The sequence below is a fragment of the Anthonomus grandis genome, chromosome 6 (genome assembly GCF_022605725.1).
Source record: "Anthonomus grandis grandis chromosome 6, icAntGran1.3, whole genome shotgun sequence".
Classification (NCBI taxonomy): Eukaryota; Metazoa; Arthropoda; class Insecta; order Coleoptera; family Curculionidae; genus Anthonomus; species Anthonomus grandis.
Window position 1 is genome coordinate 29,494,502 of NC_065551.1, and position 23,677 is coordinate 29,518,178.

The window sequence follows — 23,677 nt, forward strand, 5'->3', positions numbered from 1 at the left end:
ATTTCAATATCTAATAAGTGATCTGCTACCATTGCTTTCATTGTCAAGTTCTTGATAAAAGGGATTAATAAATAATACTCTAAAACCTATTGACTTTACATTTTATATTAAACTTAACAAATATTATTCTACAGCTTTAATGGTTATGAATCTTGACAGAATAAAGACCACCACAATTGTTGAGCAAACAAAACAAGCCACAAAAATATAAAATGTCTCCTCATCAAATATATCTGTAAAGGCCGGTATCTGCTCATAAATTGAATGTACAATCTCTACTCTAGCTTCTCCCGACTTTTTTACCATTTTATCGTCTCGTCTTTTTGCCTCCCGCGCTACTCTTCGCTGATTTAGTTTGCAGTACTTGAACCTCTTCAACTTTCACTTTTGAACTGATGTGCTTATTTATTTGTTGTAATATCTCTAGTACTGTCAAGTTATTTGCTAAGATTTTAATGGTCCTAAAAATAAAAAAATTAAAAGTATTACGAATAGTAATTACGCACCTCTAAAAGATTCTAATCATTCTTTGTCATTCAGTTCATGTAATTATTTTGAAAATGAATTTGTAAGGGTCAGAATTACTAACATTCAAGTCCAAACTAAAAAATTTGTTGAGCCTAAGAGTTAAATGAAACAAGTCAAATGTGAATTTTGAATAATGGCGTTGTTATTATAGGGTGTCCCAATCAGAACGCACATTTTAAATTTTGAAATAAACAAATATAATTTATTTTAAACTGAGCGTTCTTTGTATTTTAATATAAAGCTACTACACTGTAATTAAACGTGAAGAATAATATCTGGCAAATGCCGCCTCTACTTTAGTGACAGACTTATTCATTTTAAAACATTTTTAATTATATTTTAACACAATTGTGGCTCCAGTAGAATTGTTGGGTTATTAGCATATAAGAGAGATGTTAAAAAATCCCAACAAAAGAAATCGCACGATCTTGCAGGCCAGTTCTGGTCTCCAATCAACAACTGAATAGCTTCGGAGCTCCTCCATGCCTCTGCTGATCTAATGAAAACTGCCCAGCATTGATTAATAAAAAATAGTTTAATTTTTAACATTGAGAAAACTAATTTTATGTGCTTTTGCACAAAACAGTAGCATCCCAGAGAAAGTATTGATTGCTGATCAAACTGTAAAATTATGAAAAAACACCAGATTTTCTGGAGTAGAAGCATAGATGCATATCAAGCCTTTATTTCAGTGGAAAAAGCAATATGAACTATGTCTAAATAACATATTTAGACAATTGGGTTTACTGGCATTAACTGAGCTCTATATATGTGAATGCTTACCATATTTGTTTCAAAACAGAAAAGTTCCAGCAATTTGAGCCATTTCACAATATTTTAACAAGATATACAGCCATCAATTTTCCCATTCATAGGCTAGTAGCTACAGAAAGTTTTGTTTTAGTGCTGCATTTTATTCTTTGTATAAGATTTAATAGATTTTAAGTGTGTTTTAGTCTTTTTCCTTTTTAATATGAAAAGTGTAATTTTTTTCCTATGTATAATATGTACACAATTAATTAATTAATAAAAGATGTTTTGATTTATCACATTGTGTCGACCAAAACTGCCATGTAATTTAAGAACTGTTCTCATAAAACATTGGACTTAGCACAACTATTTACATAATTCTTTTAATTTTTTTTTGACCTACTGAAATAAAAAAAGTGCAATTTAAAATGTGCATTCCTATTGGAACACCCTTTATAATTCTAAGTCAATCATTGGGGCAAAGATGTACTAAATCAAAAAATATATTTTTTTTAATTCAGAAATAATTAGGCACAAACTTCAAAAGCTTGAAAAACATTAAAAAAGATTATCCGAGTAGCTGAAAAACTTAAAAAATAGTTACTTTTTACCCCATAATCCAAAAAATAACTAACTATCAAAATAACATTAAAGGCATTAACAAATATTCTAAAATCTGGGTAAGTCTATAAAAGAATAAATTACTTTGCAGACATAGATAAAACACAATCCTTTTTATTACAGTTTTCCCTGTGATATCTCTATCTTAGAATTATAATATGCAAGTATTGCTGGTCGTCATTCTAAACATCTAAAATCTCACATTATGGATGTTTTCCTTAATATTCTTATACCAGGGCTAACATGTTTTTTGTGTTAAAAGAATTAATTTCCTCCTTTTATTTTTAAATTAAAATAGACCCAAATTGGTTATTGAAAGTCACCCAATGAAATAAATTTTTGGACAAACTTAACGGCTAGCCTTGTATTTCCCACTATCCTTTTTTGTTTATATGTCCTTTTTATGGAAAATCCTATTTTTCAAATGTATGAAAATCAGCATTTTCACATGTAAACCTTAAGTTGCCACTGAGAAATAATATTTTAGACTATATACTGGATCATAACCTACATTACTAAATACACAGGCAGATAATTTATAATTTATTGGGTCTATACAAGTTCACAATTCATAGCTTTGTTTGCGACTATCATAATACTTCAATGTTTATTTGTATCTTCTCTAGATCAGAGAACAAATGAACAGAAATTTTTTCTGTGTACTATAGCTAAGAATCAATCAAATTGGAGAAATACACAAAGAAAAATTGCAATATTGCAGATGTGAAGATAATGAGTTCAATTACTAACACATAAACATTCAGCAATTCGAGAGCAACTCTCTGCTAGTTTTTACAAACTAGAAATAGCTATGCATTAATGGAAGTTGTATAAACCTGGCATGAGATTCATTTAAAAGATACAATAAAAAGGAAAATCTCACACAAGCCAACTATTAGTGTAAGTACCAATAAAAATTAGTTAAAACTAACCCTGAATCCAACAAATCAATCTTGATCTCAGGTTCACTCCGGTCACAAACTACATTGGCCTTAATAAGGCAATTTAAGTTGGTGTCTTGTACGTACGGCGTGTTAATATGGTAAAGAAACTCCCTAAAATTGAGAAAAATTATAAATAGCCACAAATGAGATGGGTGGTGCCCGAAAATAGCTCAGCAGAAAAATCAATAAGCTAACCTGGCTGTAACTGCTTGAGGATGGAAAGGATCAAATTGAACTTGAATTTTTTTCACTGGTTTTAAATTGACTTGCTTCAGCTGCTTGTATAAAGCACTTATAATACCGGCAGACCTAGTAAAGGTTCCGCTGTAAGAAATCGACATGTTTTCAAATTTAAATAGGGTTTTTAAATATTTTTTAGCATGGAAACGTTTAAATATTTGTAATATTTTGATTTTTCAGTTGACATTGACAGATTCATTTGGCACTAAAATGTCAAAGTCACAATAAGAAAACCAAGGGATCCTGCTATTGTTAAGGCGCATTCAGACATAAACATGTATGCGGTAGCCATTTTACGTAAATGTTTCAGGTTAAATTAAGTCATTCTCAGGAAGAAACAGAAAGGATTTTACCTGAAAATATGATAGCTAAAAAGTAAGACTAAAATAATGTTAATGGATGATTCAAAAATTACCACTGTTATAATCGTTTCATATATACTCGTAGACTATACTGGCTAAAATTGATCAAATGAGAAACAAATTAAACGATAATTAAATTTGGAATTCCATACTTTATATACTGCCCCATTTTACATACAAAATCTCTTAAGGACTAGAGGCAAGTTAAAATATTTTTCTGTTCTAATTACATCTTTACTAGATAATTACACTTTATTAGATCCTACTGATAATCACAAGGATATTATTTCATAGAATCTATTTATAACTCGTACTTACTACCCTGTACTCTCCTTAGCTCATAATCTGATCAAAAGGAATAAGTGATAGACAGTCGAATTACTTTATCTTGAGGCTCTTTCTCTTTACCCTATATGTAAAAGACTTATCAGAACCATTTCCATTGAAACTTGATTGCCAACGATACCTCGCTTTTTTAAGTAAGGACAAAATTGGTGACTTATTTGCGCGTTCAGAAAAGTGACTGTATATAATATTGTTTTTAGGTTCCCACTAAGCAATTAATTGCTGATAATCTGAACCATTGCTCTGATAATCTTTTTATAATTTTGGCTGACAATAAATAAATATTTATTTTATTTATGTATTATTATTATTATTATTACTCTTTGTAATATGTATGATTTGTGGGATCTTTTGGTGTTACCTTCATCTTCTCTGATATTTTTTTTTTCATAAAAGTACTGTAATACAAAAGCTCGAACTTAAAAAAAAACTAGCCAATATTGCATTAGCCTAAAAAACTTTCAAAAATATCTGATAATTTCGATTTTCGAATCGTACACGGAGAACCTAGATCTATATGATGTCTAGATATATCTAGATATAACTATATCTAGATAGAAGCTATGTTTGCCTTCAGATACAGCTATGAAGTTCGCCGAAGTACGTATCAAAAATTGGGGATTTGCTAAACAGCAAAACAAAGATAACAACGGAAAAAAAAGCTTTTGTAACAAATACATGTAGTTCATTTGTGAACTTTCTTGTCATATATATTTTCACCTGAAATTCTGACATTGTCAGTTAAGACATAATTTACCAAATAATTGCCTAATTGATGACTTGCTCATGAAACATGACTAGTAATAATAAGCTTACCAAAGATCCGTCTTTTCTAAGCAAGAAAGGTAAACGAGGACGAGGTTATTACGCTGAATTGCCAACAAATTTAAATTACGTTGATCCGCTTAAGAAAGTAGTTCCGGGGGTTAACAGAAAAACATGTTTGATATGGCAAGTCAAAACGGAGCGGTATGCTCCAGTTTTAGTGGAAATGGCGCAGCCGCAAAAAAAAGTTGAATTAGCACCAGCACAAAGGTGGACAGCGTTCGATGAGGAGAAAGATATAGTAAGATTATTTTATAGTTAAACAAAAAATAGTTTTAAAAATCTTAAGTTATCTCTAACAGGTCTTCCCAGTAGATACATTTAAGCCAAAAGTACAACACCAGCATGAAGTTAATCCTAGAACACTACCTAGAAACGTTGCTATCGAAAGGCGAAGAAGACAATATCAGGTAGTTAGTTATATTATTTTATTAGTGTATCTTCATGTGATTCAACGACGTTTTAATGTTGTTTCATGCCTTAATTCAACATTTATCTTCCCATGATCTTTGAGAAAATTAAAGTTTATTATTCTATTAATTATTATTAACTGCTAAAATGTATGGATTCCCAGGGTGAAGATATTGCATCGCGATTGGAACGGATGAATATACGGCCTAGAGACCTCTTGCCTATTCCTGTGTTGTTTGAAGAAATTACTTCTAATATTGAGAGATATGGATTACAATCATGGATCCCATTTCTTCCATTAGAAATTTTTGATGATGAAGACTATGATATTAGGTATAAGCCATCATAAAACGATGTTGTTCAATTACAACATTGAAAGTATCTTTATGTAGATCACCGGAAAACTGGATAGAACATGGAATAATCGAAGGCATTCGACATCCTTTACCTGCTACAGCATTTTTACCCAACATCAACGTCACTAAAGGAAACCGATCTAGTTATACCTTAGATGAAATCTATCACTGGATAAATGTCGCCGCCCTAGATTACATACCCGAGACTAAGCTCTGGAAAGTAATGACGTTAGACGGATTGAAAAGATTGTTTTTCTTACCCAAGTTATTCTTGATGATGAAAGCAGAGGATCCAGTTAACTTCGGAAATCGAATAATAGCTGCTCTCAACCTGAGAAGATCTTCTGAAGAGTGCATAAGGTATAAAAACATTTTACATGGTTGCTAGCAAAGATACTTCAGGGAATATACCACCAAAGTTGTATTAATGTTTAAATATTCCCAAACTGAAGGTAATTCTCGCGAAACTGTCAATTTTATTTTAAAACTTTCCAAACAATAAGTTCTTGACTGTCTTATGTTTTATTATAACTAATAGTTTGGAATTTGGCTACTTTCATTTGATTATTCATATATTGGAAGAAATTTGTAAAGTGAATACATGATGACGATTTAAAATCGATGATGCCATGTTTCATTACTTGGGAGACCATGTATTCAACATACATGAACATGCATTCAACAATTTACGGAAACTCGAAATAAAACACTCTTTGCTTTTTTAGAAGCGAATTTTTTATGGACTGTATGAGTCTAACTGGCACACCGACAATGTCTGACGAGATGTTTGAAACGATACTTGCCCCTATAAGAAATACGAAAGTTGGAAAACTGATGAAGTATTCTGATTATTTTGAAAAGGTACTTTATAAGAAACTAGTTAATACATTTTACACAATTTTATATTTTCAGCTTAAGCACGAAATTTTGTTAAACCATCAAAGGACCATCGGCGAATTAGAATTTAAAAGAATACAAGCCAAGACAGATTTTAATATACTTTCTCTACAGAAGGCACCGCCAGCTCCCGTAGCGAAAAGCAAGTTGATGCTTACGTTTATTTAAAAAAAAATATAAGTAATAGTAAAGTTGGTAGTTCACAAAAAAAATTGCAAATTAAAAACGTTTTCATTTGTCAACGTTTTATTAGATCTTTTTTAGGAAGAAATTAAATTCTCTTAACTGTACATAGGCTTGCGAATTTTCTCCTTTGGGTGCTGAAATACCTATGCACTGGCATGCAACAGAACCTCACAGGCAAATGCTTAAGTTAAAGAAGATCCTCGACTTTTCGCTAAGAGGGTGAATGCAATACGCTCATATTAGTCTTGCAAGATTGTATTTAAGCTGAAATTTCTTCCGTCCACTCATTTTGCTGAAGTGAACAATATGCCAACGTGGCGACGATTCATGGAGAATCTAGGAATCAGACTTATTAATGATTATCTGTCCCTTACAGTTTATTAATAGGTCAGCTTCAGATATGATAGCTACTAATTCATTACTGCTTTGTGCTAATAGCAAAACTGCAAAATTAGAGCAAGAAACGACCAATTTAACGTACGACCAACCACTCTGCTTGAAGTGTCATGTTTGCGTTGTTCCGATTTTATAAGTTTATGTCTTTTATGTCACTAGGTTTTACAATGAAAGGTCTGTCAAAAAAATGTTGGTGAGTCACGCTTTCTCAAGGGCATTGATAGTTGATCTTTTGACTTTTACAGCTCTAGACATAAGTTGGTGATACTTTTTAAAAGAAGGAGGACGTAATTAAACAATTCATGAAGAACTGAGATGGGGAATATAATATCGGTGATTTTGACGGAAGATCTAAGAAAAAAAGAGTCAAATTGCTAAGGCCAAGCCTTGAACGATCCCTAATCCTTATTTTGGCATGATGCGCACTCATGCGACCATTTTCTACTATGAGATAAATTTAGGCTAAATTTACAATATTACATTACTTTTTAGCATGTGACTTACATAATATGTTTATTCATTAATATCCATAGCAAAACGCTCGTTACCCAGGCTTGTATCCAAAGAAAATCTAATAAAATGTTAATAAATTAACACGTTTATCATCTTCGGTTCTTTTTGCCATTACCAATTTACAATTTTGCGTAAAGTCATAACGTAACAGCATTTAATTAATGTTTTTCTTTTCAGAAAAAGTTGACACCGGTATAACTACTGATGAATTTGAAAAGAAAAAGAAATATTTCGCTTGGTATAACATTTACGTGATTCCCGAAACGTATCTGGCGATGTCGTACGTTGTTGGAGAATGTTTAAAAGTTGGTCAATTATCGCTATTTACAGCCAGTTATGGAGCGAAATATGTTACTCTTGAGGAATTTAATACCATTCAGACGCAAACTTCCACGATAGTAAGCTATTTTTATTAATAATTTAGTTTTGTTTTTTTAATTAAATTCGACTTAATTCCTGTGGAGCGTAAATTAAAGAAAAATAATAATTTAATATTGTAATTAATATTATTATTGCTGCATGGCCTGGAATCCATGAAAGTCGAATGTTATATCCGTTTTTATTAGCCATATCTATAGGGTGTCGTGTACTGCGATTACTTCTGCTTTGTAAATACTTAGCCAGTCAGGCAGCCTGGATGAAAATTTATAATCTAATTCTTTACCCTTATACTAATATGACCCTTTAAACTTATTATCAACTCTCCCTTTATTATTCCTTTTTTTCTAGAATAAATTATAATTTAATAAATAAAGGATTTCCTAGTAAAGAAGGGAATCGACAGACTTCATCGTTTTCTAGAAAAGCACAAAAGCCCTAATATTTAAACTAGCTCATAACAGCTATTCCAGGAAACTGAATTATAATTTTCATAAAGTTTACGATTGAGAAACTTCAAGAAATATTATTCATCTTAAAATTAAGGATGCTTAAAGTTAATAAAATAAAGTTATTGGATGCAATTTCTTAAACTTAGTTGGATTTCATTATTTTTTTATTTGAATTTGTACAAAAGTACGTCAAATGGATAAAATTTGAAATAAATACACGTCCAGAAAAATGTTTTTGAGAACTTGCTTTCCTCAAAAAAAAATCGAGTTTTAGATATTTTTTTTTTAAATTGATTAATTTAAAAACTTTTATTTATATTATCAGATCCTAAAGCAGTTGAGAACAAGCCACTTGGAAACGTTGGTATTTAATATCAGAATGTGTATTGGCGATTTGGGCAAAGGCTGGTTCGATATTAACGAGAGATTATTTGAAATTTACGAAATATCGAAACTTAAAAGGCTTATGGAGCTTGTGAAACATCGAATGCAGGTACGATAAAATTTTATAAAAGGTGTGAATTTTAATTTGCAATATGATACCAACAAAATTTTTGAGAAATATTAATTTGAAATAAAAAACTACTCCATGCCCTCTTTTTTTTAAACCCTACATTTAAATTTATTTACTGATTTGTAGCACACACTTAGACTACTGGTAGAAAATACTTTGCAAGTTTTTATAAATTTGGTCGAAACGCCTTGCCTACCTTGCCTTTCGGTTGAAGAAGGTTTTGCTTGGGGTGAAGACCTAATCAACAGCCCATTCATATCAGCAGTTGCGCCAATTTTTAGTTTGCAACTAAAAATGGATGAAACTGGCGCATTTTATAGCACAACACCGGAAACGTTTGCGGTACTTAATTGATTGACTTATAAAAACACTAGAGTATATAGTTTGTTTTTTTATTTTAGACGGTTTTACTTAAATTATTTGACGAAGCACTCAGGCAGACGCACCAAATCAGGCAGGTGCATCCATTACTTTTAACAAATCTAAGGTTTCCTGCGGACCTTTACTTATCGTCAGTAGGGCTGTTGGCCGATGAAGTTTGTAGAATTCGAGACAGATTTTTATTGGCATATGAAAAAGCGATAATTCCATTAAAAGCTTATGCCAAGGAGTTTGACGTGCATGTTAACTTATATACCTTGAACATATCGGATTATATCAAGTATGTTTACTTACAACATTAAAACCAGATGAATATATTCATTTTTTATGAATTACTAAAAGTAATTTATTGATTTATTGACTTGAGTATATACATATTTTCCTATACAATACTTTTCATGATGAAATGCAGATATTTACTTTATAAAGACGATAAATAGTAACTCAAGTAAAGGAGAGCTCAATAGTCACTCAGATTTTGATAATACTATTTTGAATAGAAACGATAGTTAAAAAATCGTATCGTACCAGAAGAACAACTGTGATCCATTGTAAAAATTAAATATTTTAAATTTCATTGTAGTTTTTTAGCCTCTTAAATTTAACCATTTAATTTCATAAATTTATCATTTGAGCTAAAATGTCTGGTAATAATGAATATTTTATCGACGTCATACTTTGGCATTCCACGCAACGGTGTATAAAAAATGTAAGTTCATAGACTTATAAACGGTAAGAGTGTAAAAAGGTATTTGAAAAATAAACAATTTAATGAGTTTACAGAATTTATTTTCCAAAGGAAAAAATCTAGTGGTGTTAAGTCTGGCGACCGTGCGGGCCCTTTAATTGCACTGCGCCTTCCAATTCTTGTTGATTAATTCTATGAACAGTTTATTCATGTTTATTTCCATATATTTTTACTGATAAATCGCTTCAGCCTGCATTAATTTTGTTGGCGAAATAAGATCGAAAATTGTTTTCAATTTAAAATAATGTGTTACTATATAAGGCAACCATTTGTACTAGCAAAGTTTAAGTTGATAAAATGATTTTTATTATCACACATTTTTGCGTATTATTTTCTTATACATCAACCGATTTAAATTTTTTTAGCACATTAACTCTGGTTATATGCGTCTAAGGAGTCTGCATTATCTAAAGTATTCTAAAACGTCACTACAACTAATTATTCAGCTAAAACTCAATATTTCTTATATATTAGATTAATACTATCTTGACTATACACGATGTGGTAAAAACTGAAAAAATCATGTAAGAGGTTTCTTATACAAAAGTCGTAAGAATTCACTCTATTTCTCCCTTATTTAATGAAAAAGAGGCGAAAATATAATTAATGCTGTTTCATTTATCGCATATACAAACCTAGACAACTGGCGATAAAAGAGCTATTTAATATTTATGATCAAATCAAATCAAAATAATCTTAGTTGCCTCATTTAATTTTTATAGTTTTCCAGAATATTCCATAATATACAGGATGTTATGTTAAAAAACAATAACTTGTCAGTATTTTCGTATCTAACAGTAAAATCCCAAATTTAAAGCAACCAAGGCGAATCGAGTGTTTTCCTCCAAAAAATCCAATTTAAAATTAATACTGAAGATATTAAAGGTTCTCGTAAGACCTATATCCTGGACGCAGCTTAAAACTAACGGAAGAATTATTATAAATTGTGTGTTTTCATACGTAGTTGGATAAGCCACAACAGAAAAGGACAAGTTTAGAATAATACCGAGGATATTATTGAACTGAGACAGGGATAAAAAAATTTCAGAAAAACCTCAACTCGAAAATCCACAATAAACAACAATATCATAAACTCTTTTAAGAGTACCTATCACACTCAGAATTTAAAATTCTTATAAATGTAGATAAATTTAAAAAAGATTTAATTAGAGTTACAAGTAATTACTTATGTTGCCAAATCGTCAAAAAAATATTCCGTTTTCCATAAGCATCTAACCTCCCATTAACTGTAATAAATCCTATACATATATTATTATTTCAAATTTCAAGATACATATAATCATAATCGAAATACTAATACTAATAAAGCTGTATCATAGACATTACCTAGTAGTTTTGTCGGTTTTTAGGAGTTATGAAATCGATCAAAAAACCGCAGCCGAAGTCAAAGAAGATATATCGCAGCATTTCCGTCTCAAAAGAAGTCTCGAAGAAACATTGCCAAATTTAATTTATATAGGCCCCTTTTATGTCCAAATTGAACACTTGAGAATGTTTTTAATAAATAAGCGACAAGAAATCATAAACAAGATGCTGGATCTGTTTTGTGGAAGGATGAAAATATCCATCGAGGATGTAAGTGAACTCATACATTTTTTTTGGTCACTATTAACCTTATTGGTATTTTAGCTCCTACAGGAGTATAAAAACATAATGATTAAACTGGCAATCAAACCAGAAAATATCGAACATATTTTCGAAATAAGAGATTGGATGGAGACTATTCCCATGTCTGTTAAATCATTGGACGAAACCTGTAAACGATATGTTTTGGTATAATTTAATTTCAAAAATGTTATTTTTCAAAGTTTTGACCGATTTATCGTTTCAGGAGTATGAAGTTCTTGATCATTTCTGGTACGCGTTGCCTAATGAGGACTTCGAAAATAAGTGGGAGGCAATTGGGTGGCCCTTACGGATTTATAAGCAAGTAGAGGAATCTGAAAAGTTTCTTAAAGATGAGGAGGATAAATTTTTCAAACTTCAGCTTAATGACGAGTTCACTCTTAATGATCGGATAGAGACTTTAACAACTCAGGTTGTCAATATGTCTGGTTACAGGGATATAGAAAAGGTGCTACTCTCTTATACACCGATCACAAAAAGTATTTTCGTATTAAAATAGAAATTAAGAAAAAAGTCAAAATTTTTTATTAAACTTACTGAATCTTTTTTGTAGACTCAAGAATATGCCTTGGAAATTAGAAAAGTTTGGAAAGCCATGAAGGAGGCTCAAGAGTTTGGTCAACTTTTAAACCAGAGACAAAAGTTGTTTGGTGCCCCTGTTGTACCTTTTGATACCCTTACAAGACTCATTAAGGAATTTGAACCACATAAAAATCTATGGACCACTGCGTCTGGTAAGCTTAACTAAGGAGTAATATAATTTTAATTAAATTGTAAATATTTATTTTTTTAAATTATATTTGTTTATTTAAAGCAATAAACAATAACGGAATCTTTCCTATCATCAAGCTTCTTTCTATTTAAAAATTGCGAATTATTTTCTTTCTTTGGTTTAATATTTCTTTTAATTCCTTTTTGAATTATTAAACAGTATTATAATTTTATTTATATAATTTAGAATACTGTGTTCTTTGTTACTGTACACTTTCTTTTAATTCATCTTAAAACAAAACAAAAATATTTAATTACTTCTTTACAAATAAACCTAGTTAGTTCAAGATTTAAAATTAAATATAATAAAGTGCACTCTATACCCATTTAGGTTATGCGTGTATAAGAATTATATAATACCATTTTTAAGATACTTTATGCTTTGCTGTATTTTTCTAAGATTATTTTGGATAGAGGCAAATAATGGTGTCAATTGTAAAAAAAATATTGTTGTTTTTATTTTATTTATCCATAAATATAAATATAACAAATAAATATCAAAAAACAAACTTTGTTTTACGATATTCTTTGAATTTGTATTATTATTTGACTTTTTTGAAATCAAAATAACAAATTTTTTGTATGAAAAATATTTAAGTATTAAATAAATTTTAATTACTTAATTTTTTTATTTCTATTTCTATATATTTTGTAAATTAATATTCTATATACGCTAATTAAAACTATTTTTATTTTGTATTTAATTTGAGTAAATATATTGATCCTATTTTAAATTAGTAATATTATGATGACAAGTTTCCGAATATTAATTTTTTTTTTAATTTCTTTTAAAATAATGCAGTACTTTAACAGGTAATAAATTAATAATACACCTACGACAATATAGTAATTATATTACTTTAGTACATATTAAACATACTAAAACAATTGAATATTCGTTAGAGTTAGACTATAAATTTATTTTAACAAAAACACTGTATGTTTGTCGAAAAAATTATAATTTTCAAAAAGCAATTCTATCCCATTAAAATAAATTAAAATCTTAGTACAAAATATATTTTTATTCTATTAAAATGATTTAAATATAATCTTTGGCAATAATGGAAATTACAAGCTTTTATTAGTTATTTTCATAATATTATATTTGTTTTTTCAGGTTTGTTCTTTACACTGATTTCGTTCCTTTAATTTTGGGCTATATGCCTGAAAGATTATTCGCCTGGAATTATTTTAATTTAGAATTCGTTTCCTACTTCAGTAAGTTACTCATAAGAAGATGTTTACTTCTTTCAGATAATTGCATTTAAATCTGTAAATCCGTAATCGACATTGCCTACTCGCTTAAGAAAATAAGAAATGCTTGATTTTCGAAATAGTGGCATTTTATGAGTACATTGATAAAATGCATTTCATATTTTTTTCCCTTCATAGAATGCCTTGCATATTCTCCTTCATATGCTTCCAATTTATTTATAGAACTTGCTTATAATGTCCAGGACTCTACACTGTAGAAAAAAACTGACTAAATGTAACATTTTACGGTTATTATCTCTTATTATCTGAGAAATTTTTTGAATTTAAGGAAGGTTCCGCTTGGTTGTTTGATTTTACACCCAATCTCTTGTTCTGGGTCTCAATTTTGGTTTAACGTACATCCCAGATATTTAAGTAGCATCACTTGCTAGCATCTTTTCTTTTAATTTTAAAATAATTTACTATAACTCGAAATTATTACCAACACGTAAATTAATAAAACTTTTAAATTTGTAAGAAATCTGCAAGGAAATTCTATCCTTGAGTTTTATCTCCAAAAATCATATTTTTGATTCACTCGTGTACTAATTCATTTATATTTAATATAATAAAGTTCCCTCAGTAACCAATTAAATTATGCATTAATTTATTTATTCAATATTTTATTTTTCATTAAATTCATATCAAACGAGTGTGACTTTTCGGAAATAAATGTCTCCAATTTAAAATATAATTTTTATTTATTTATTGTAATTCATAATTTTTAGACTTAATCTATGATAATTAAAGTAAACTCTTAAAAACTCTTAAGATCAATGAATAGAATAGTTATCGTTTACCCTTTTGCTAAGTCTGTATGCTTTTTAACAATTAATATAATAAAATGAGCTTCATTTCCACTTAAGTTATGCATTAATATAAGTATTTATTACAACACAATAATAGAATTACAAGCTTTGTGTTTTCACTTTTTATAAAATTAAATCTGAAAAACGTAGATATAAGGTAAACTAAGAAATTTTGTAAAAAATACTAGAACTAATAAAAAAAAATTATTTTAATTATGCATAGTTATAGTATTAATTATTTAATTAAATATGAGAATGAAATGACAGCAAAAGGTTTGCCATAGTGAAATTATTAAGACAATTTAAGAATAATAAATAAATGTTGTACAAAATATATTTTTGTATTTAATAGTGTACGCAAATTTCATAAACATATCTAAGAAGTGATTAAAGTTATGATGAGGAAACGATTTTAACACCCTATAGCTCAAAAATTAACACATAGCTTTATTCAAACTTTCTTCTTAAAATTACCTAATGATACCCCTTAGGGATAAGAATCTTTTTCTGTAAACCTTGTATATTATTAAAATATATTTTCTTAGATTGGGAACGTTCACATGAGATGTGGATGGATAATCCAATACTAAATATTGATGCAGATGCGATTGAGGGAACCGTTACTGATATATACAAAATGATGGTGCGTTTGGCAAGGGTTTTTGCAGATATAGAAGCTGTACAGGTAAAATACATTTTACAGGTTTTTTAATAGAAATATTAATAATAATTACAATTTTTAATCTAAAATCAAAAAGCAAAGAACGAATAATTTAAAAGAATGCATGAGTCAAAAACATATAAAAAAAATTAGAACCAATATTTTGTGTAACAGAACTTATGTAGGTATTTTAATATATTCATCGATTAAAGCCTTGTTAATATTTAAGAGTAAGGCGATTTTACTACAAGTATTATTGTGTAGTCTGATAATGTTGAATTGTTTTAACGTGTAATTTTTATTTTCTTTTTAATCAATTGAATTTCTTTAAAATAGTTAAGACCTTTACTTGTAGAACGTGTAAATGATGCTTGATATCTTTTAAAAGCTACCAAATTTCATTATGCACTCAGTATCTCGAAAAATTAGGCATTTGCGTACATAGGTTTATTTAGTAAACTGCTTTCATGCAGAATTCCCTTTAAAGATTGTTGCACTCATTCATCAAAAGCCTATATAAGATAGATACTTAGATATGATCCTGCTTATCGATTTTTTAGTTATTAGTTATTGTGTTCCAAGAGTAGAATGCAGTGGTGCAGATAATTTTGGTTATATATTGATGATTTTTGAGTTATAAATTAAAATTTGTTTTCTTTTTTAAACGGTACACTCTGTATATTTATAAACCGAAAACTTTTTTTTCATCGTTTCAAAAATGTATAAAGTATGCACTTTTTCTCATAAATACGCAAATAAATGACAATTTTAAAATGCATAATTTAATAGTACGTTATAAATAATACTAATAAATAATAGATTGTTAGATATTACTAATGGAGAATTGAATACCTTGTAAATAGGTATTCAATTTCAAATTATTTAAAGAGTTTGATTTATAAAAGCAACAACTGTTTTGAGGCATAAAGTAACAATATAACAAATACAAAACAATAACTTTCATTTTAAAAGATTTTTAAAGGCTCTGCTTAATATGACGACTATTTTTTTTAACACAAAATTGGCACATTTTTATAAGTCCTTGAATAGCATTAAAAAAGCATAATTAAAACTCTCTAAATAATTAAGTTCTGCCATCGTATTCTATTTTAAATATTTCATTCTGTAAATAGCCACATGAAAAAAACTAAAATTACGTTAACTGGATGCTGATTTTTTGTAAGCCAGTTTCTGAAATTGTGACAATTAAAAATGCTTGCACTTGAGAAAAAAGCATTCGTCTAATCATATAACAAGTCTTCTAAAGAAATCATTAGTTAGTACACTGTTCAAACACTATCATATAATTGCACTATCTGAAGTTTGTCTGGATGATACTTACATTTCTTTAAGATAAATGTCAGTTTTTGGCATACCAATTTCCACGTTAATTTTTCTATATGATGACGAAGGTGTCACTTCCATGTATCTCAAAACATCTATTTTTATTCTTTACCTGTTCTCTTTGTTGTACGTTTTAAGATATGGGTGAACGGTGAAAAGACTCGTGCTTAACCCAATTTTGATTCCAAAAATAAGTTTCTTTCTTTTTAGGTATCTAACAAGCATAAACTTACAATGATATTAGATATTTTCATAGTTATAATAGTTCACTTTACTTTGAAAATATAATTCTAAATCTTCTTCAATATTTTCGCTATTTCGTATAAAATATACTAGCGTATCATATTTTTCGTAAAAGAACAAAAATAAACTGGTTCTGGAAAATAGACTAATGGCCTACTATTAAGTTATGCATTTATTTTTAGAAAATTGTCATTTATTTGCGCGTTTATGAAAAAAAAAGTATCACTATTATACGTTTTTAAAATTATAAAAAAGACAGATACCCTGTATATGAAAAATACTCAAAATAATACGCCATTATTGTTTTCCTACAAAAGCAAATAATAACTCTTATGGATTCTTTAGAACTCCTCTATATTTTACAATTCCAATTGTAATAAGATATAAATTTAAAAATAAAGCGTAAACAACCAGAATCTAATAAAAAATAAAGCTTCAATGCTGCAGCTGAAGGGTTGCATTTTTGTTGACGAACAGGGATAAAGCGATAATTAGGAATAGCTCAAAAAATGTCAGTAAACGCGTGAAGGAAAAAAATGAAACACGTGTCGCTTCCACGTGCCTCACTTTAACTTACTGTGTAAGGGTCCGAATGTAAACAAATTTATTCAAAGTTAAATCTTTTGGCTCGAATGAGATTATGCGGACCTTGAAATTGCTTTAGGGTTAATTGGTATCCTAATTATTAACAAGTTAGTCGTTGACTTAAACGAACCAAAAAAATAACTTATCTGATGCTAAAATCAGAAATTAAACTTAGTAAAAGTTTTACTCTCCATAATATTAAGTATGAACTTTAATAAGGTAAAGTAAATGGTTGGTAATTCAGCACTCTTACTATATACCCATATTGGCTAAAAATATCTTGTAGACTTTCAAATGAAATTTAAAGGTCATCTATTTTAATGTTGCACTTTGGAAATTTTATATGGAGTCAGTGCTTTTAATCATATTGGTGGTTTTGTAGGTGTTAAGTTATTTAAAATTAATTTAGCCCTCTGTCAATTTTTGACTTTTTTTGACTTTCTGTTTGTTTAACATAGTAAAATTAATGCATTAAGCAAATTAAGTCTTTTTATTATTAAAATAAATAGTGATATTGGCAATTTAAAACTTATGATCGAGACGACCGGAAGACAAAGCTACGATAATGGGCTACTAGCACTGGTCTAACTCAATTCCTGTGTCACATTTTACGCTTTTATGTTTCCTTAAGTGCTTTTTAAAAGTTTTATTCATTATAAAATCCTATAAAATTAAGTTTGCATTTCCTGTTAACGAAGTATATTACGAATTTACTAGAAACGTTATTGTTTATAAGTTCTTGTAATTGAACTTTTGTGTGGCTTTACGTAAGGTATACATTTCATAATGGAAACCTATATTTTAAAAGTTGTTTAATGAGTGTTTTCCTCGTAACTTCTACAGTTTACAGTTACAGTTTGTAATTAGGAGAATCTTTGTACTAATAGAAATATTATTGGGTTATATTATAAGTAATAAATAAGCTTAATTAAATCCAAATACACTTTTTAAAATATTACTTAAAAGAGTCGATAAACCCAGATTCTAAAGTTAAATTAAAAATTGATATTTATTAATTCATCTTCTTTTCTCATTTTTCAATTTGCTATTCAACCATACCAAAAAATGTCAAACGTGAGTGAGAAGAAAATGTGTGTTATAGAATTTATCGATCTCAAATTATTTATTTTAACCAATGCTTAAAATGTGCGCCGAAATAAAAAAAAAATATAATACACAAATCTGTACATCCGCTTTCAATTAACCCTCAGAGAAAAAATAAATATAATAAGTTAAATCTGGAGATGCCCATTAAGATGCACTTAATTGTTAAAAATAGTCGTTGATTTTGACCTTAGCATATAATTAAACGCAATTTAACCAAATTAAAATATTTATTTCTAGAATGTGGCCATTACAGTTCGAAATCAAATTGACGAGTTTAAGCCACTGATTCCTCTGCTTCAGTGTATTCGAAATCCTGGAATGAGAGCCAGACATTGGGAGAAACTTGAGGAAGAAACAGGTGACTTTTAATTTATGTTTTTTGCAAAGTAATTTATTGCAGTGTAATAATAAATTAAAATATTAGAAAGTACGTATAAAGTGATAAGAAAAACTTTTCAAATGAATACTTAATGTATTTTATTTTACTTATAAATAACACAAATTCTATAGAAAAAAAATTATTTCATTAATTTGCTCCAATTTGGCACAACTACTTTAAGCAAGCATTGACAATCGCAGAAGGTGCCTTATTAAGAGTTTCTCAATAGACATCAAAGTAACTCATCTAATGTAAATTAATATCGTTCTGTTACATTAAAAAGCTTCGCCCACCTTTATTTCAACCTTGATCTTTGATCCGAAAATACATGATGTGTGCGTTGGCTGTTTACGAGGATTTTTATACCTGGTTCTAGTACTCCAAAAATAAATTTTAATAAAGGACTATGAATTTGTTAAAAGGCATTTGTCAGCCTTAATAAAGGTGACATAATAAAGTGTGGTAGTGTAAACAATTTTTTTAGTAAGATGTTAAGCAGAATATAATTAGCAAAATCATAAAATAACTACAAAAGAAATTCTGTGGTAAGAAGAATTTCGATGATGCTAGCGACAAGTTCTTAACTAATTTTACTAAAGTTGAAATAAGCAATATGGTTTAAATGCGTATACTATATTTTCACTAAATATTAACTAGCAATTTAATTAACTATTACAAGGCATTTATTAATCTTAATTTATCTTTGCTTTGTTTATGAATTCGTGTGATGAATCGGTCCGTATAATATTGTAGACAGTAATATTGTAACACTAATTAAATTCTTACAACTTAATAGAAATAAAATTGAATCAATATTTATCTTAAGAAAATTATGTCTTTTATTAATTTGTTTTCGATGCTTGTATTAAAATAATTTTTAGGTAATTTGTTATTTAACAATAAATTTCCATTATGTATTCTTTTTCTTGAAAAATTGATTCCAATTTTTGTGGTTTTAAATTTCGTTTTTCGTGCATGATAATTGTGATTTTATGCTAAAATAAACCAAAGTTTCATTGAGAGATAAGTTTGATTTGCAAGTGTTTATTTGTAACTTTTTTATGCATTTTTTTACATTTAAAATCCCTAAATATAAAAAAAATATGAACAACAAAGCAACCTAATTAAAGTAAATTATAATTTAAAATTATGATTCGTTGTTTAAATAAATTAGTAGTCATATCACATGTCTTTTATAAATCTAGTCATGAATTTTTTTTCCAATTCAGTATTTTTTTATGTGATATTTAAAGAAATTGCCACACTTAAAAGAATAAAATAAACTTTTTATTTGAAAGACCAGCTGGTCTGATGACGCTCTAATACACAAAATACGTAACCAAGAAAGTGTGTTTGGAATGTGTTGTGCCTGGAATAAGGAAATAATTTTTTATCCTAACTGCCTGGATTAATAAAGCAACTCTAGAAGCTGAAATGCAGATAGTTTAATCCAGGATTCACCTGCCTAAAAATCTATTCATAACTGTTTGGAATTAGGGAATAAATTATTGGCCCAATTGCCTAGAATAATGAAATAAGAAATGACTAAAAAAAGACTGACGCTACCCTAAAATATGAGTTGCGAGGACATTTTCTTTGAAGAGTATGACTCATGTGTCATAAGTGAAATAAAGAAATAAATTCTTAGCTTAAAATAATAAAACAACTTAATAAACTAAAATTTGGAAACGAATCCATGATTCGACTGCATAGAATTGATGATTTAACTCCCTAAAATTCACAAATGATTTTATAAATTAACGACCCGGAATTAGGACATGAATTCATAACTAAACTGCCTGGAATTAACAAATAATCCCGTAACTCAACTGCCTGCATCTCGTTAGGATACAGTCAAAATACTTAAAATTTTATCTCAACTGAGGATTAAGATAGTGAAGAGGCTTAAATGCGGAAAAATAATCTAAGCATGTATGATAAATTTATGACTTAACTTAGATCCAAGAAATCATTTATTTTCCCCAAAGTACTGGCAAAATTATTACTAAAAATCTACAGTATAATGATTCGTTAATTGGTTACGTGTTTTGTCTAGTAGAACCATAATTAAACCAGCGAAAAATTGTTATGACAACAAGTTCTTCGCTGATCTGACGACACCCTAACAGATGAAACACTTAACCAAGAAAATTTCACGCTACTGTAAATTTCAAATATGCCTCATATGCCTGAAATAAATGAATGAATTCTTTGCCTAACTGCCTGGTATAATAAAGCAACTCAATAAACAGGAATTCGGACACAAATTCATAATTATACTGCCTGGAAATAGAAAATAAATTCACAGTTCAACCGCCTGAAATTAAGGAATTAATTGTTGGCTCAATTGCCCAGAATTAAAAACACACTTTATTGTTTAAGTGCCTGGAATAATAAAACAACTCAATAAACCGGAATTTAGACATGAATCCATGATTCGACTGCATGGAATTGATGGTTCAACTGCCTGTAATTCATAATTCATTTCGTAATTTAGCGACCTAGAATTGAGACATGAATTCATAACTAAACTGCCTAAAATTGAGAAATAAATCCACAATTTAACTGCTTGGAATTAACAAACGAACAAAATCATTAAAAATGTGATCTTATTTAAGGAAGATGTACCTGAGGATTTGCGAAAGATAAGTTTAAAATAGTGTCTGATAATAAATAGTGTACGAAAAATATTATATTTATTGTTCAACTGCCTGGAATGATAAATCTACTGCTGAATTTGCTGAAAAATAAAAAACATTTATTTTTCGCAAATTACTGGTAAAATTATAATAGAATATCTACAATAGCGTAATTTTTTATATTGGTCTATTAGTACCATCATCAGACCAGCAAAAAATTGGTATGACAACAAGTTTTTCACTGCTCTGATGACACCCCAATAGACGAAACACGGAACCAAGAAAAGATTCTATAGATTTGAAATAAATAAATGAATTCTTGGCCTAACTGTCTGGAATAATTAAGCAACTCAACAAACCGGAATTTAGAGATGAATCTATGGTCTGGAATTGAGAAACATATAAACATTTTATAATTAATTAATTTATATTAAGTTGTTTATTTTTCGGATATCTTGTATTACAATTTAAACGAACAAGTATTTCGATTACTTTTATTTTATTTTCTTGTTTTTTTTTAAGGTTTTTATCTATCCAATAAAACTTCTCATTTACCTCAATCGTCCATTATTTCTGTACACTTCATACTTTTAAGGCAATATATATATTTTATTATAAAGTGTTCCGTACATTTTTCCTTCTCCAGATTGTACCTCTAATATATTTTGTCGACGAAAGTAATAAAAGAAATCGAAACCCATTGACATTTTTCTCGGGTTTGTAGTAACTTCTGCAATGACAGAAAAATACATCGGCAGCAAAAAGAAGTACATCCGTAAAGCCTTATTTGAAAAGGATAGACCTGTCCTACGACTTTGCCAATTCCTGAACAGATAACACCTCTATCCTTTTATATCTTATAGGATTTTTCAGTCTGAAAATGTTTTATTTTAGTTGATGTGACCGTAGTTATATTAAATAATCTTAGTCATCTTTTTATTTTGTTGTCTAGTCTTAAATTAATTTTTTATTATTGTTATCATAGTCAATTGATAAATTTGTAAATCTAAAGATTCTATCAAAGGAAAATTAGAAAATCTTGTAACTATATATACTTATTTGTCTTTATTGTTTAGCTTAAAAAAAGATAGATTATAATATGCTTTTTTACAATAATATATCGAATGTTGAATATCATTTATGTAGAACTAAGTCGACTGATCCACTCTTAATCAATCTACTAAAAAATACTTAAAGTGTTTTCAGTAAAATGGATTATTGTCTAGATATTTTTAATACTTTAAAACTACTAACACTATCTTATTAATTATTACTATTATCTGATTCTATCAACCACTTTTCTTAAATAACCTAATTTAATTAATTTTTGTTTTGATTTGAGGTAAATATTATTTTTCTTAAGTCTATACAATTTTTCATTTGCCCATTTTCCTATCCTATTATTATGAATGGCAATTAATTATCAATTTAGTCAATAAAAAAATTAAATTCTATTAAAAGACCTATCCAGTTAAAAATTACCATCCTATAAATCTTAAACCAAAAAATCGTTAAATATTCCACAAATTTCAGGGATTGATTTTTCATGGGGTGCCACAACTACGTTCAAGGAATTGCTGAATTTAGGAGTAGAAAACTTCGCTGAACAAATAAAAACGGTAGCGGAAATGTGTAGCAAAGAATACACAATTGAACAGACGCTAGATAAAATGATGGCCGAGTGGGCTGAAAATAAACTGGATATTCAATCCTATAAAAATACAGGTTTGTACGTTTCTAAAATAAACGTATTCCTAATAGTTGAAATATTAAATTAGGCACGTATATTATGAAAATATCCGAAGAGCAGCAACAAATGTTGGACGACCACATCGTTTTGACTCAACAAATATCGTTCAGTCCATTTAAGGGGCCGTTTGAGGAAAAGATTGACCAATGGGAAGATAAATTGAAGACTACGTCTGAGGTTATTGAAGAATGGATGGATGTTCAAAAGTATGTAACGTTAAGAATGTTCCTTAAAGATATGCTTATATTTAAAAGGGCTCACATTTTAAGCACTTCACACAAAAACAATTCTTGCACACATTTTAAGAAAACAGTTCCTTATGAGTCAATTAATTTTTAAGATTTTAATTCAGTCGTTCCATCCAGCCAGTTCTTTTAAGTCAGCTGCAAATTAGGGAAACTGGGTGTTGTACAAAAAAACTGTTATAACTTTATTATATTTTCTTTATTATATTATATTTATATACTTTATTAATATTCATTGTATGACAATGGACAATAGTAATAATAGTAGATATAGTTTTCTTACAGATGATCGATGCGTTTTCTAGAGACTCATCCTGTCTACTATACTGCATTTAAAAATGCGGTAGCCTATAGTTTTATATCTACATGCACTCAATGTTTTTTAAATTAGTGTCA

General features: G+C 28.7%; 3 protein-coding genes across 3 annotated transcripts in view; 1 reads left to right on the forward strand and 2 right to left on the reverse strand.

Annotated features, from left to right (window-relative positions):
- Positions 1 to 89: 89 nt before the first annotated feature.
- Positions 90 to 306, reverse strand: LOC126737363 (uncharacterized). The gene has a single exon (XM_050442230.1). The coding sequence runs from the start codon at positions 304 to 306 to the stop codon at positions 124 to 126; it is 183 nt and encodes a 60-aa protein (XP_050298187.1). The 3' UTR covers positions 90 to 123.
- Positions 90 to 3,276, reverse strand: LOC126737362 (39S ribosomal protein L53, mitochondrial). The gene is made up of 3 exons (XM_050442229.1): positions 3,039 to 3,276; positions 2,832 to 2,954; positions 90 to 461 (listed from the first exon to the last, which is right to left on the reverse strand). The coding sequence occupies exons 1-3, from the start codon at positions 3,182 to 3,184 to the stop codon at positions 308 to 310; spliced, it is 423 nt and encodes a 140-aa protein (XP_050298186.1). The 5' UTR covers positions 3,185 to 3,276; the 3' UTR covers positions 90 to 307.
- Positions 3,277 to 4,546: 1,270 nt separating this feature from the next.
- The window catches only part of LOC126737469 (dynein axonemal heavy chain 1-like), a 101,766-nt gene continuing 82,635 nt past the window's right edge, over positions 4,547 to 23,677 (forward strand). Inside the window, exons 1-18 of the mRNA XM_050442380.1 lie at positions 4,547 to 4,856; positions 4,918 to 5,025; positions 5,190 to 5,359; positions 5,419 to 5,742; positions 6,108 to 6,243; positions 6,295 to 6,421; positions 7,552 to 7,772; positions 8,530 to 8,697; positions 8,845 to 9,060; positions 9,120 to 9,379; positions 11,218 to 11,443; positions 11,498 to 11,641; positions 11,700 to 11,942; positions 12,048 to 12,228; positions 14,874 to 15,013; positions 18,506 to 18,626; positions 22,820 to 23,011; positions 23,065 to 23,242. Of these exons, the coding sequence (XP_050298337.1) occupies positions 4,584 to 4,856; positions 4,918 to 5,025; positions 5,190 to 5,359; positions 5,419 to 5,742; positions 6,108 to 6,243; positions 6,295 to 6,421; positions 7,552 to 7,772; positions 8,530 to 8,697; positions 8,845 to 9,060; positions 9,120 to 9,379; positions 11,218 to 11,443; positions 11,498 to 11,641; positions 11,700 to 11,942; positions 12,048 to 12,228; positions 14,874 to 15,013; positions 18,506 to 18,626; positions 22,820 to 23,011; positions 23,065 to 23,242 (3,428 nt within the window). The 5' untranslated portion in view covers positions 4,547 to 4,583. The remainder of the gene's footprint in view (positions 4,857 to 4,917; positions 5,026 to 5,189; positions 5,360 to 5,418; positions 5,743 to 6,107; positions 6,244 to 6,294; positions 6,422 to 7,551; positions 7,773 to 8,529; positions 8,698 to 8,844; positions 9,061 to 9,119; positions 9,380 to 11,217; positions 11,444 to 11,497; positions 11,642 to 11,699; positions 11,943 to 12,047; positions 12,229 to 14,873; positions 15,014 to 18,505; positions 18,627 to 22,819; positions 23,012 to 23,064; positions 23,243 to 23,677) is intronic.

Coding starts and splice junctions, on each gene's coding strand:
- LOC126737363 (XM_050442230.1), bottom strand. CDS start 306: ATGGTAAAAAAGTCGGGAGAAGCTAGAGTAGAGATTGTACATTCAATT.
- LOC126737362 (XM_050442229.1), bottom strand. CDS start 3,184: ATGTCGATTTCTTACAGCGGAACCTTTACTAGGTCTGCCGGTATTATA. Junction 2,955..3,038: donor CCTCAAGCAGTTACAGCCAG/GTTAGCTTATTG, acceptor TCTCAATTTTAG/GGAGTTTCTTTACCATATTA. Junction 462..2,831: donor ATTGATTTGTTGGATTCAGG/GTTAGTTTTAAC, acceptor TTTTATTTTTAG/GACCATTAAAATCTTAGCAA.